Source organism: Bradysia coprophila (genome assembly GCF_014529535.1).
Source record: "Bradysia coprophila strain Holo2 chromosome X unlocalized genomic scaffold, BU_Bcop_v1 contig_416, whole genome shotgun sequence".
In the NCBI taxonomy this organism is placed as follows: Eukaryota; Metazoa; Arthropoda; class Insecta; order Diptera; family Sciaridae; genus Bradysia; species Bradysia coprophila.
In genome coordinates this window covers 887323-901775 of record NW_023503334.1, presented here as the reverse complement: position 1 = coordinate 901775, position 14453 = coordinate 887323, and the positions used below count along the sequence as shown (strand labels likewise).

The 14453-nt window shown below is 37.3% G+C and overlaps 1 protein-coding gene and 1 long non-coding RNA gene across 2 annotated transcripts in view; one reads left to right on the top strand and one right to left on the bottom strand.

Moving 5' to 3' along the window:
- Window positions 1-13658, top strand: part of LOC119069932 — a 74400-nt gene extending 60742 nt beyond the window's left edge. Inside the window, exons 5-13 of the mRNA XM_037174156.1 lie at window positions 1508-1711; window positions 1772-1914; window positions 1979-2515; window positions 3081-3212; window positions 3284-3452; window positions 8655-8771; window positions 9179-9478; window positions 9546-10940; window positions 12139-13658. Of these exons, the coding sequence (XP_037030051.1) occupies window positions 1508-1711; window positions 1772-1914; window positions 1979-2515; window positions 3081-3212; window positions 3284-3452; window positions 8655-8771; window positions 9179-9478; window positions 9546-10940; window positions 12139-13389 (4248 nt within the window). The 3' untranslated portion in view covers window positions 13390-13658. The remainder of the gene's footprint in view (window positions 1-1507; window positions 1712-1771; window positions 1915-1978; window positions 2516-3080; window positions 3213-3283; window positions 3453-8654; window positions 8772-9178; window positions 9479-9545; window positions 10941-12138) is intronic.
- LOC119069937 lies at window positions 3767-4412 on the bottom strand. The gene is made up of 2 exons (XR_005086434.1): window positions 4279-4412; window positions 3767-4217 (listed from the first exon to the last, which is right to left on the bottom strand). It is a non-coding gene; the product is annotated as an uncharacterized LOC119069937 (long non-coding RNA).
- Window positions 13659-14453: the final 795 nt, after the last annotated feature.

Below are 14453 nucleotides of genomic sequence, written 5' to 3'. Positions count from 1 at the left end.
GATAAGAAGGGGATTACATGTGAGATACCGATTCCATTTAATACTTTTTGGCAATCTTTTTTGTTTTAAGTTAATATTGAGCAGAACTTAAAACTCTGAAAAAGTTGGCAGCTTCTAGTTGGCATTGTGAATGTAGAATATTTGTTGATTTAATATATTCAAAAGTTTGGACTACTATGGAGTAATTACAGCTCTAGAGAGGCATCGAAGATTTTCCAGGACTAAGATTTTCGACATGCTAAATTTTTAAGTAGCTCAGTGTTCAGGAAGTTACGCACTGACAGAAAATTAAACAGCGGACACAAGTAATGTCTGTGACAGGTAATCTTTCGAAAATTATCTGTGTTAGGTAATGTTTAACGTTATCTGTAACTGGTAATGTGCCAAATGAAATAAAAAAAATGTTGCACGCGCCGCGGTTCGATCCAACAACCTTCGGATCTCCAGCCTAGCGCGTTGTCACTGAGCCATTTAGTGTACGATTTTGCATGGCTTATTGTCGTTATAAGCTGAAACATTACCTATGACAGCCAATGTAGATTACCTACCACAGATAATGCACTTTACCTGTGACAGATAACATTGGCCGGTCACATTATCTGCTACAGGTAATTTTTGACAAATTGCCTACTTACAGAACGTTTTGGGGCACGTTACCAATCACAGGTAATACATTTCTGTAATGTTATCTGTGGCAGATAACTTTTCCTAACAATTACCATCAGTAGGTAATCTTATTGAAAATATTATCTGTCACAGGTAATGCGAAAAAATATTTTTTGTCAGTGAGGTAGGGTAGTTCAGTTAGTTGTTTTGGTCGTATGTTGCAAACTAAAGTCATTGTTTTAAGAGCGAGGAAGTAATCTTAATTTAGAGATTACAACACAGCTATTTCTCTAACTAGTGCCTAATGGAAATTTTACGTAAAAGATGTGAACATGAGCCTCCACATTGCAGTTTTCAAAACGAAAGTGCGTTCCGCAACGCATATAGAAATAGCATGGAATTATAAGATAGCGTCAAAAATGGATTTTGATGTCCTCAAAAAATATTTTTAATAATCTGTAGGCATGATAGACCCAAAAAATAGTTTTTGTATTCTAAAAAAGAAAGTTGTTTCCAAAATCGAATTTGATGTACAGAAAAATCAAAATTGATGTTCTTGATATCCCAAAAAGGAATTTGATGTATGCCTTATTCTTAGTAAATGGATAAATTCGATAACATGAGTATCAACGACTTACTGAAGAAACGATGAGGTCCTGTTGAAACGACGACTAGTTTTTTCATTAACCCAATTTTTCTTCAGTAAGTCGCCGGTACTTCTTGCAGTTCCTACACTTCTTTTATATTTCGTTATAAAGGAATATTCCTTTTAAAAAATGGTTAATCGATACATTCTGATTGTAAATAACACGAAACTGAAGCTGCATAAAACCAAATGAAATTTTTTCCCATAACGTCTGTACTTTACCTTATAGCACTAAATCTAATTTATTTCTTCCAGAGCACCGTGGAATGCATCGACAAACTTGACCAGTATGCCACTGCAACAGCCCAGGACATATTCAAAACATTCCAGACATACCACACCATACTCCAAAATCTGGAAGATGAAGCTTATGCTGAATTGAAGAAACGAACACTTGTCACTCTGCAAGAATTGCATAACGTGCAAAATTCGATCGATGTCAGCGGCAGTTTGATCGCTGTGAGTCAAGCTAAAACCAAACTGATTGATTGATTTGAATTAAATTGTCTTTCATTGCAGGGAGCTATAAGTAACATAAAGCAGTTTCGAAAGGTCACCCCGAAAGATGTTGACCTTTCAGCCCTTTTGAACAAAATTATGACCTTCCTGGAAACGCTGATGATTGATTTCGATGTTGACCAATTCGATCACAATTTATTCAGGTAACTGTTCGAACCAAATGTAGTAGAAAGAAATGCAAAAGGAAATACCTGCTTTTTTCAACAGATTCAACAGCAACAGCTACAAGACAAATTGCGATCTGAAGGATTTGTGCAAAATAAATTTCGAAAATTTGGAATTCTATGCGAAAATGCAAACGTTTTTCACGGCGAAGAAACTACCAACCGACGTCGAGGCATCATCTCATTATCCAGATATATCGTCAGAGTCGTTGATTGGTGCGCCAGACTCTCCGGTAAAATCGATAAAATTGGAACGAACGGTAAAACCGCAAAGCGTTCATAAGCCGAAACACGAACCGACAATTAAATCGCGTGAGGTGTATATAAGCGAAATATCCGATTCGATGATATTTTATGTGCAAGATTTTGACTTTATCGAACGATCCGATGAATTTGTACGACAGTGTAACCAAAGTGCTATGGTAGAAAAACCACCCAGCACCGTTGTCGTCGGCGAAATGTACTTGGTTTTTGAAAATAATAAGAGTGAATGGCATCGCGGAATCGTTACGGAACAGAAAACAAAGATTACACTGTACTTGGTTGATCACGGTCGGCATGTGTCTGTGATGTTAAACCAGTAAGTTTGATTATAGTTGTGGTGGATTCAATCTGATTTTATTTGTGGTTGGTTGTTGTTGAGAGTTTTAATGTGTACGTTATAAGGATATTGATTGCAACTATTTTGGCGCTTCATTTATCGTGTGAACGGAATTATTTGTGCAGCCTTTTCGACATAATTCAGATGTCCCGCAAAATTATGTGGCGATCGCCCTTTATGAATTTTTGTCAGAAGTTGCCAGTGAAAGGTAACTCACACTTCGCTTATTGACCATCGGAGGGGAATCAAAATCTTCGAGAAGTTAAGCTCTAAGACTAATCAAAAATTAGCCGCGAACTATGTGACTCACAGTTTGAGTAAGTGAATTCATCCGCATCATTCGTTACTTCCAATGTATTCTTTTCTAATTTTGGCGTCTCCCTTCGTCTTCGTTCTGCTGAAACTTTAAGAACTTCTGACTTTAGATTCTAACTAAATTCAGCGATTAAAATTTTTCATCACCAACAATCAATCACACTTGTTTTTGAGAATGCTACTTTTATGCCCAAAATGGACTACTATATGACCGTGTCATTGATTTCAGCATTCGTCAGATTTCCGACAACTTGAAAACAATTCCGCAATCTTCTTCATCGTTCACGGTTTGCAACGTTGAACCGACGGGAGGTAAATGGAGTGATGAATGCAAGGAGCTCATTCTTCAAATGGCGTTGGAGTAAGTGGTTGTCTTGTCGTTTGGAGTGAAATTTTCTCGAAGGAACTAAAACTATATTTTTTCCATTTTAGGAAGCGTGCTACGATAATCTATGCCAAAGAAAATACTGGTGACCTTATTGTTCATCTTGATTATCCGACATCGGTTGAGGACACGTTGCTCTATTTGAACTTCGCCAAAGCACGAAAAATTAGCAACGAATCGGAGAACAAACTCCATCGGCAAATGATGCGTGAAAAAGTAAGTGAACTTTGAAATGGACCGTTAGTCAGTAAATTTGGTCCAATTCTCTTCGAAGTTGAGGACTCTATTGACGATTTTAATTTATTATAAGAAACTGGTAGTCAGAGATGGTCATAGATAGCTAGTCAGACATGTCGCTCTGATTCGTTCGATGTCTTAAATCATCCTGGTGGTAGGGTGGTAGTAATAGTCTACGATGAAATTAAACACACACTTGAATCTGGATCCCTGATATTCGGTTGTAACTACAGCAAGTAAACAATCGTTCAAGTTCTTCCTAACAAACCTTAGGTAGCAAGAAGAAATACAAATTTTTTACTTTTCAACAAAATTTATTTTACAGGGAGATTCAAATTTGCGGATTTTATTTACTCGCAGCACCCCACGGTAATGATAACATCTGTGGTAGTTCTCATTTCCGCGGGGCTTCGCAAGTAATATTACTTAGGTAATTGTTTGAACATTGTTATTTTGACCTCAGCGGTCTACCAACTTCCAGCTCGTCAAAATAAGAATGTCCAAACTAAGACGTTATCTGCTAAAGGGTTGCTCGGTCGGAAGTGAAGTCACAATAAAAGATTACCGTCGTCAGTACTATTAATCTCCTTTCGATCCTGATTCTTTTGATCCACCCGATCCACCGGATCCACTTACGGAAACACTAACGGATGCTGTTGGTGCTGCAGTAGTAGTTGTTGTAGTTAAAAGAAGCCACCAAAAGCATGGATGCGCTTCTGGATCTGGTTCAGGGGCAGCAATACACTAGACATGAAACACAGTTATAAAAAATTCAGACAAAATTTTCTTAGAAAATCGAATTTACCGCTACCGCGAGCGAAATGAAAAGGATGATCGCAAAGGCACTTTTATTCATTTTTCTTTAGTTTGAATTTGTTTCAGCCACAATACTGTTTAAACTGATGACTTTGACCATCATTTCCTTCATTTTTATACGAAAATTTCGTAGCAACTGTTTCGATTGATTTTGTTAGAAAAATATTTTACAGAATATTTTTGAATAATAAATAAGAAAATGGTATCCCTCCTGACTCTTTATGCTAATATTGTGGTTGATAGTACATAAGTATTATTTTGATATTCAAACGAAGTATATGGAAAACACGTTTTTTTGTTTCGAGTACCGTCATCAGATTAAGAGCTTAAAAAACCCCGTACACAGCACAGAGTGAAGTTAAGTTTTAACGGTTTTGGGACCGTCTCAATTTTCCTTGATTTATTCAATTGCAGGTCTGCGCAACTGTATTGCAATGTGTTCTTCTTTAATTATAGATTTATCAAAGTTTTAAAAGTCATCGATGTTCCCAGTCAATTAAGTTCTTCCCAGTCTATGAAACTTTGGCGAGAAATTTGAATTCGATGAGGTATTTTCAAATTTTGCGCCAAAATATCATAACACTTGGTTCACTGGGAACATCGATGACTAAAACTCTAAAAAATCTCAAATATGTTCCGAACGAAGAAAAACTCACTGCAATTTCATTATTTTTCTAAGTTCCCGATTTAGAATCAGTGCCTACTTTAGAAAATTCCCTAATTTTTCCGTCACGTTTTCTCTTACTTACTTTACTTAGCAGCCTCTGTCAACCCAAGCGGGTTTTGGCTGACTACTAACTTCCTCCACTCGTTCCTGTACTCGGCCGGACTTATCCAATCCGCGACCCCCAATGATCTAGTATCTTCGACCACACAGTCTATCCATCTCTTCCGTGGTCGCCCTATGGATCTACGTCCTTCAAATTTCCTGTCGAGGGCTTTCTTGGCAGTCCGTTCATCATTCATCCTAGCCACATGCCCTGCCCATCGGAGCCTCGCTGATTTTACTGCAGCTGTGATGAAATTCCTTCCAAAAATTTCGGACAATTCCATATTCGTTCGTCTTCTCCAACCATCTGCTTCATATACTGGTCCACATATCGATCTTAAGATTCTTCTTTCAAAGCAGTTCAGCATCTTCTCTTGTTTGTATGTCATGGACCACGTCTCACAACAGTCACGTTTCGGAGCCTCGCTGATTTTACTGCAGCTGTGATGAAATTCCTTCCAAAAATTTCGGACAATTCCATATTCGTTCGTCTTCTCCAACCATCTGCTTCATATACTGGTCCACATATCGATCTTAAGATTCTTCTTTCAAAGCAGTTCAGCATCTTCTCTTGTTTGTATGTCATGGACCACGTCTCACAACAGTCACGTTTTCTCTGTTTTCCTAAAATCACAATCGATCAAAGTGGCCTCCATTGATTTTAAAGCTTTTTTTATGCTTTTGAGTTAAATCGACTTAACTGCGATAGTATTTAAGAGAGACCAGAATTCAGGAATTTTCGGGAATTTTATTATCGAAAATAGGCCCTGCAAAATTTTATGGAATACTAATGTACAATACATCTTAAAAAAAACAATGACAAAAGGATATGAACTGATTCTTTTTACATACAGGATTTTGGATGTTGACACAGTGAGTCATTGATGTTACAATTTCCATTTTTGCATATATTTTATCAGCCTTGAAATTGTATAGTTCAAACAGCTGTTGACTCTTAATTTATGCGCTCAAACCAAATATAAATAACCTCTTGGTTGCTGTTTACTTAAATTTTACATTTTCACAACATTGCCCTTTTTGCATTAAGAGGGTACAAGGGATGAATTTTCCACAGACAATCGTATTTTTTATTCAAAGCTGACACATTTGTACTCGAAACTATGTTTTTACTTCTTTCTTTACTTCTAATGTAGGCTACAATTTTAGCGTACCCATGCACCGTCTTAAGAATTGTGCTGGAATGTTATTGTAGACTACATATGGGCTTTGAAAGAATCAATTTTCGTTAAATTTCTGTTTACACATTCGGCTCAAAATTCCACAAGAAAATGTTTGACTTGGACAGTTGTTATTGGCAACAAAATCCCTAAAATTCGGACTCCGAAAAAAATTCACAAAATTTTGTGGAATTTATCGCCAAATATGATGAAACAACACAACGTATGTACATTCAAAACGATCAAGCTGGGTCAATGGATAAAAACGCAAGAAAAAGTGAAACGATGGCCCTTAAAACTTAACTATTTTGTATCAAGTTCTTAATTCACGTACCAACTACTTAGAATTCATTTTTCTTCTACGTAATACAATATTTTTACATAAATTTACTAATTTTAGATGGAAAGAGAAATCTTAAAACATATGTTTGTTAGCATTTAAAACAATTTCTGCTATCATTGAATTAATCATAAAGTAGTAGAGTCAATAAGTGGAAATAGTTCCGAAAGTCCTTCGATCAAATAAGGCAAATGGTCGTTCCGGCCTTGACACTCAGCCCACCGTGAACATAACGTTTTTGTGATTGCGGAAACCTACGGAAGGCTGAGTATAAACTCGTGACACCAGCCAATGGTCGGAAATGTTGTGTCGTGAAAACCTTCCTCACAGATTCATGTAAGGCTGACGGAAGTTCGTAACTCTTAGGGTTTACTTTTTCGGTGTATATGGCCGTAGGAGACAATGAGTCACTACATGATATGACGTAGAGTTCAAATTGACTAAATTTAAAATTACGCAGTTGTGTGAATTTGAATTATTTGCAAAATATTTTCTGCCATCCGCTACAATATATTAACATAAATAGATATGGTATTCGAAAATACGTATTTTAATCTAATCAATGTAAATAAAAAAGTAAACAAATGTTTTGTACACAAGTAGGAAACCAATCGTGGTCAAAATCAGCATATCAGTTCTACAAAAAAAACTGCCCCAGCAATGATCCTTCTTATTTCTTTATCCTATGACCCAACATTCTATTTGTAAAAAAATGTATTTTATACCAGAACCAGACTCTGAAGCACATCCTCAACCCAGGGTACCATTAGTATTACAGATTACAGTTAGATAATAGAGATGAGAAGGCGGAAACTTGTAAACCTTCGTGTAAATTATATTTACAAAAAATTGATGCTTCACTATATCGTTTTTTGTACCAAAGTGTTTCGAACTCACCAAAACGAATGTTTGATCTAAAAAGTAGTTCTACGAATCTATGACGACACAGTTTTTGTAGCCACTTCAGTTAGGAGCTTATAATCTTCACAGTTAGGTCGTTCAAAAAGCTGCAGCGTAAACTGTTTTGGGTTTTTGTTTGACGTTTTCGGTGTGTCTAGACGAGACTGGCGATTTGCCTTTGAATTTTTCTTCTGTTATTTAGCCAAAAGCTATTTCGTCAAGCTCTTCTTAAGTTATTTTGAATTGATGTTAGTTTCCTTTACTATTTCAATCGTTTTATTTGCCTTTATTTATATTTATGTTTAACAAACAAAAACAGAATTTTTCATTTTAGAAAACTCTTCCACTTTCTGTTTATTGACATTGAATTCCAGACACTTGTTAGTTTACTGACGTTTACCGTATTCGGCATCAGACACAAAATCTATATAGAAATTCACGTATGTCTGTGTAAATTAGGTTTCGAAAGCGGAGCGAGTATGGAAAATCAGGCATGTGCAGAAAAAAATCGTTTCCTGTAGAGGTACGAACAACGTTTTTTTTTGCATCGGACAACTGAAATAGGCAAAAAAATCAATTTACTTGAAAATATACACACTTTACATTCACCACATTAAATTTGATCGATCGTATAGAATGTGGCCGTTCCCTCACTAGTGAAAAGTCTTTCCCTCGCTCGTAAAGTAAAACGCCATACTGAATATATATCGTTCGGGAAACACTGACATTTCTCAACTAAAAATCACGGCAAAATATATCGTATTTCGGTTGTCCGATGCACAAGGAAAACTTTAAGAAAAATTTAGGTCTGCTGCTAAAAGATCGTCATTTCCTGTCTTGGTACGAAAATACTATTATTTGTGTCAATCAAGTATCGAATTGAGATACTTTTCCTAACTAGTGTTGAACTAGTGTTGTTTTGCTGGAAATGTTGCTGTTGTGTTGCTTTTAGAAATGGTTTGAGATGGAGGTTTTGGGTTCTTTCCGTTTAAAACCAATTCTAGGTTCTGGGATCTGGTTCATCCCCATTTCTGAACTCAAGAAACAACACCAGTGAAACAGAAACAGTTTGGAATTGACCATAACTTTGGTGCACCCATTATTTCTGCTAAATATTAATTAATTTTGAACTGATTTAATAAAACATACTTTTTAAAATTTCTGAATCTTTTTTTTAGAAACTAAACATGGATCGACTAAAAACTCGTACTCCGTTTGTCAAACATAAGATCAAAGACGAATCCTATTGCAAAGCGACGAATATCGTTTCACCGGCTCAACTTTATATCACATCGGTAAATATTTCCGTTATCCCACACTCGCTGATGGAAAATCATAGGGAGCACGGGAGCATTGCTCCCGGGAAATGTTTCACATTCGGTACAAAAAATTTTTTTATTCCAAATCTGGAAGTTTTCGCCGATTTTGCTCCCGGGAAGAAAATCGGTTTTTCCGTCAGCGCTCACTCTTACTAATATGTACACAATTCATTATTTTGTGGGTCTTAATTGTGGAATATTTGTGGATCAATGCTAGAATTTAAATCTTTAAAATTTTGCACCTGAGTTTAGTTTATTCCATGACTTCAGAATTTGATATTTTTCATTCCACAACGACTCTCTTTTACATTTATTCTCTTCAAAGCATAGAAAACGATGTGGAACGATGTGTTGCATCCATTAATTTCCTGTTAATTTTTTAGATTGATCATGTGAACGACGTAGAAGCGCTTCACAAACAAATACAAGAATATTACGAGACTCCTTATTTGAAAAAAGTCTATTATCCACATCTACAAATGGCATGTTGCGTATGGATCGATGAGAATTGGTATCGTGCACGAATCGAAGCCCATCGTCCGAATTGTGTTGTCAACGTTTTTTTGGTCGACGTTGGCAAATACGAGAACATTAAGTGGCGTTTTCTCCGCACTCTGGAAAATCAATTTATTGATCTACCCGAGGGCGTCGTCGAGTGTTGCTTGGCCCATATTTCTCCAAAAGTAAGCGCGTTGACGTCAAATATTTTTTTTTTGACAAATTTAATTGGGTGAAATTACTACATTTTAGGGTTATGCAGATGTATGGTGCTCCGAGGCAACCGATGAGTTGAAGCGACTTTGTAAAAATACATTGAGAGTAGGTGTGATTGGGATACGCAACCGAATGGTAAACATTGAACTGTACGTCGTCAAAAAGACAGTGAATTATCAGATCAATGCCTATCTGGCAAAATATAATTTGGTTGAATGGATCGGAGAAGGAGAATGCATTGTTGAACGCCGAAATGACGCCGACTCGGAGCTGACAGATGAGTCTGGAGCGGTTGCACCCATCACAAACAAGCCAGCTTCAAAAGAATTCCGCCAATTGATCAAAATACTCAACGTTGTGTCGCCAAGCGAATTTTATGTGACCCTCACCAAATACGAAAACGCGATCAAGAGAATGCACACGGAAATCCAGAATTTAATGAAGTCTCAAGTAACTGAAAATGCCATTTCACAGTGGCAATCCGGTGATCATTGCTTGGTGTTTGGTAAATTATCGAATAAGTTGAATAAATGTTGGTACCGTGGCCGAATTGAATCGATCCGGTTTCCCGAATCGAATATGGATAACATTGATTTCTGTACCTACATCCGGGACCATGGTCAAACGGTGGTCGCTCAGTTGTCTGACCTGGCACCCATATCAGAGTCTCTGCGTCTTGTCGATGATGGTGCAATGAAATGTCATATGGCCAACCTTAAACCCACATTGAATGAATGGGCAAAGTCAGCGATTGACGAATTCAAGTTCATTTTACGCGAAGAATGCGACACATTTGCCATATCCGTTCACGGCGAAAGAACAAGTGATTCAATTCCCGTTTACTTATGGGGTCGAGCGAAAGCAATTAAAGACGATGCCTTAGGTGCACCTGGAATCGCCTGGACCAACATCAATTCATCGTTCGCAACAAAGGGCTACGCAGATTGTGTCGAAACGTTCGAAACAATCGTGGATTGCATTCCAGTAGCCATAATGAACAAGGAAATGATTGACTTCAATAATTGGCTCGAAAAACTAAGTCTCGTCACCAAATATCAAGCTACAGCCAACCAAAAACACATCCCTTTCGACGAAGACGATTTCATTTTGGAGGCCGAACTCGATCCAAATCATCAAAACTTTTGCACCAGAAAAGTCACAGCTTGGCTACCAGCCAAACCAATTTCAAAATATTTTTTCAACGGATTTGTAACGTACGTGGATAATAACGCAGTCATCTATCTGCACGAGCAGTTTCGATCCAGTTTCCTCAAGCAAATGATGTACACGATAAATAAGAAGATTGGCCAAACCGAATACGATCCATCGTACAAATGGGTGGTGAACGAACCGTGTATGGCGAAATTTTACTTAGACAATTGCTTCTACCGTGCCACTGTTAAAGAGATTTTGCCGAACGATCAGTACAAAGTGAGTTCTGTGTTTTACAAATATTCCATTTCTACCATCAGACCAGCTAGTCGTTATTTGCATAGTTATATGCAGGAACGGGACATGTCACTTTAAGCTAATTATAAGAAAAATTAAATTACATTCATTTAGCTGCGTTTCGAATAGGCCAACGATGTTTTCGGCTTTAAACTGACTTCCCATTGACATCGTCAGCCCATTTCAAAAGCGCTGAATCTATGAAATATCATTTTTCTTATAATTCTAGCGATTCTAGCTATATGACGTGTTCCGTTTCCTCATTTACCTATTCATTTAGTTATTACGTATGAAGGGCTACGTTTAAGTCGTCATCCAATATAAGACAAAGTCTGCTGTGTAACAATTTTAGCTGAATGTGTTTAATGCAATTAAGAAAAGGCTCCCCCATTCAATGGAAATTCCGATTTCACTGCAAAGTTAATAAATTTCCAATAAAACGTTACACTTTTCGTTTTTTACGTCAATGACATTTGAATCGACTGCAGCTTAGTCATTTCATTGAACAGAACGTATAACCGACAACGGTATACCATTCGATCAACAGCATTATGCATCGATTCTACAGTTGTTTCGGATATTTCGTTTATATATTCCATGTGTAGAATTCGCGCTCGTACATATTGATTGTACTGTACATGTTTGTTGGGCGTTATAGGACGTATTATACGAAACAATATTGAAACTTCGTTGTGAGCTGTAACGGTCTTGAGTTTAGAAAGTTTAGAAATATTTTTTTTTCTGACGCCTTTTTAGCAAATGAAAGGAGCCGAAGACGAGGTCGCGAGGATAATTACCTTTCTTCGTCACCGCTCCGAATCAACAGAAAATTTGTATGCGATTTCCGTCCGAAAATTATTGATAAAAAGCAGAGCCATCTTTAAAGTAGATACCGAATTGTGTCGTTAGTTTTGTTATTTTACTTGTTATGTCAAGGACGGGAAACAATGTTTTCCTGAATGATGACATCGCGAATGTACAAACGAATGTCGTTTGTTCGCTCCATTTGATGTAAATAAATGAGCGACGAAGTCACGTTATCTTGGCAATAGATAAACAAAAATCCTTCCCAAGTCACAGTGACCATTTTTCGGTGAACATTTTAGAAGAATATCAATTGTAAAACGCATCTTGCCCGCAATTACGATCCGTTAAATCATTTCGAAATTTTCTGTTTCAGATTATGTTCGTCGATTATGGAAACATCGAAACGTGTGACTCATGTGACCTTCGAATTGCTGAGATGCTGGGCAATGTTCCCATTCAGACGACCAAATATTATCTGGCCTACGTTCAACCCATAAACGATAAAGGAATATGGGACAAAAAGATATTGGAATTCATCCATTATCACATTGTCAACAAAACGGTTGCCGTACGCGTTGAGGATAACATTGACGACGAATTTGTGCCATGTACGTTGACAGTCGGCGTGATGGACTTGATTAAAACATTGATCGCTGAAAAATTGGCAGAGAACTCACCAACGATGGAGATGAAATTCAACCTGCGCGAAACGTACAGTTTCTACTCGCAAAAGTCATCTGAAGAAGCCGTTCCAGATTGTGACTTGCAGAGAAAACGTGGTAAGCCACTGGATAAATTCAAAAGTAGCATACCACTCGATGAATTCAAAGTTGTAATCGAGAAGAAAAAAGAGGCAGCGAAAGTCAAAGAACATTTGAACCAATTTGACTTCGATCTATCGGCTGACTTTATAGTCGAAGATTCAGATGCTGACGCACAAGTTGCCAATTCATTCCTACGTGATTCGATCGACTATGACGGTGATTTTCAGCCGCACGATACATCAACCACAATATCGACGGCAATGAAATCGTTCAGTTTGCTGCCGTTCAAGCCAATAAAATTGAGCGATGATATGACAAAGTTTTCGTGCAAAATTTACGAAGTGCTAGACACATTGCACCTATTCGTTGAGCCCATAATTGCGGAATACACCGACAATTTTGAGAGTATGGAAAATGCAATAAAAAAATCGAGCTATAAAAAGTGCAGCTTTAACGTATCTACTGCACGCTGTTGCCTGGCTCCATACACTGTAGACAATTTGTACTACCGTGCTGTGATCAACGATCGGATAAACAAAACGTCGGCCCGAATACGATTCGCCGACTACTTGAATGAGGAAGTGGTTGACTGTAAATTGTTACGCGAATGTCCCGCCGATGTAGTGGAACATCCATTGAAGCATATTATCGTCAAATTGCATGGCATCAAACCATCGCGACGCATACGTGACGCGGATATCAAACGGCAGATGGAAAATTTGCTTGGCCAAACTGCCATTGCGGTTGTGGTAACAAACGATACCATTCCGTCCGTGCGTTTGTTCGACAGCACCAGTCCCGATATGTTGCTGTATAAGTCGTTGATTGACTCGAAATTTTATACCGAAACGAGAGACTGAATTTTCATTTTTAATTTTTTCACCGCTGATGACATTTACCGTTAAATATTATTTGCCATGTATCCATTTAGAGCGTTGAATGGACGCGTAAGAATACTTTTTTTTGTTATCGTTTACTGATATTTTCCATTTGAATTTAACAACAAAATGTTCTCATCAATTCAGCAGAATTACAAAGCTGAATATTAAATTGAAACACAAAATGTAAAACTTCTTCGACAGTTAAGTTTATCATTCGAAAATAAACAAATATTTTCATCGTTAAATCCCAGTTAGTCTTAAAATCAGATGAGTGCTCAACAGACATTGTTCATGCATCAACAAGAATGGGAGCTCACCCAGCCGTATGTTAGGAATGAGAACATCAAACATACTGTGCCCTCTGTGTTTGCTATTCGACAATAGAAGACAATAGACAATAGATCTAATTATGATTTGTAGTCGATGTCAGTGGCTCTCCGTTGGGCCTAATATTCGTGTTACTGGTAGGAACCCGTGCATGGAAATATTGTTTTTTTTTTCCGGTAACCAAGTCAAGTCTTCCCGGTATCCGAAAATTGTGACAAATATTTCCCGGTGAGTCGCAATTGACTGCCCGGTGGCGCGAATATTATTTCCCAAGCCCTTTCTAGTCTTTTTGTGCAGATTTAAGTGTAACATTAGTTTTTACAATGCTATAACCTTTTCGTGACTTTCATGTGCATGAATTTTCACTCATCAATTTGTAGATGAGAATGTTTGTAAAGATGTTAACTCCACGACCCCATCCTTTGATGAAACAGATAAAAACTCATTGGAATATTGTCTTCTGTTGTAATTTGCCAGATATGTTGGGCATAACAATCTTTCGGAAATTCTGTTTTAATTTACTTAAATATAAAAAAAGAAATTCGCGAGTGGAGCGAGCGAAATTTTTTTGAAGATTGACCTTTGATGATGCAAAAATGGTACCATTCTTTGAAACTGTACAAACTCAAAATTCAAACTTTAATGTAAGTAAGAGCGCCGCAGGCGAAGTTTTTAAATTCTTAGGTCTATGCACCCTATTAGGAACTGTTTCACCA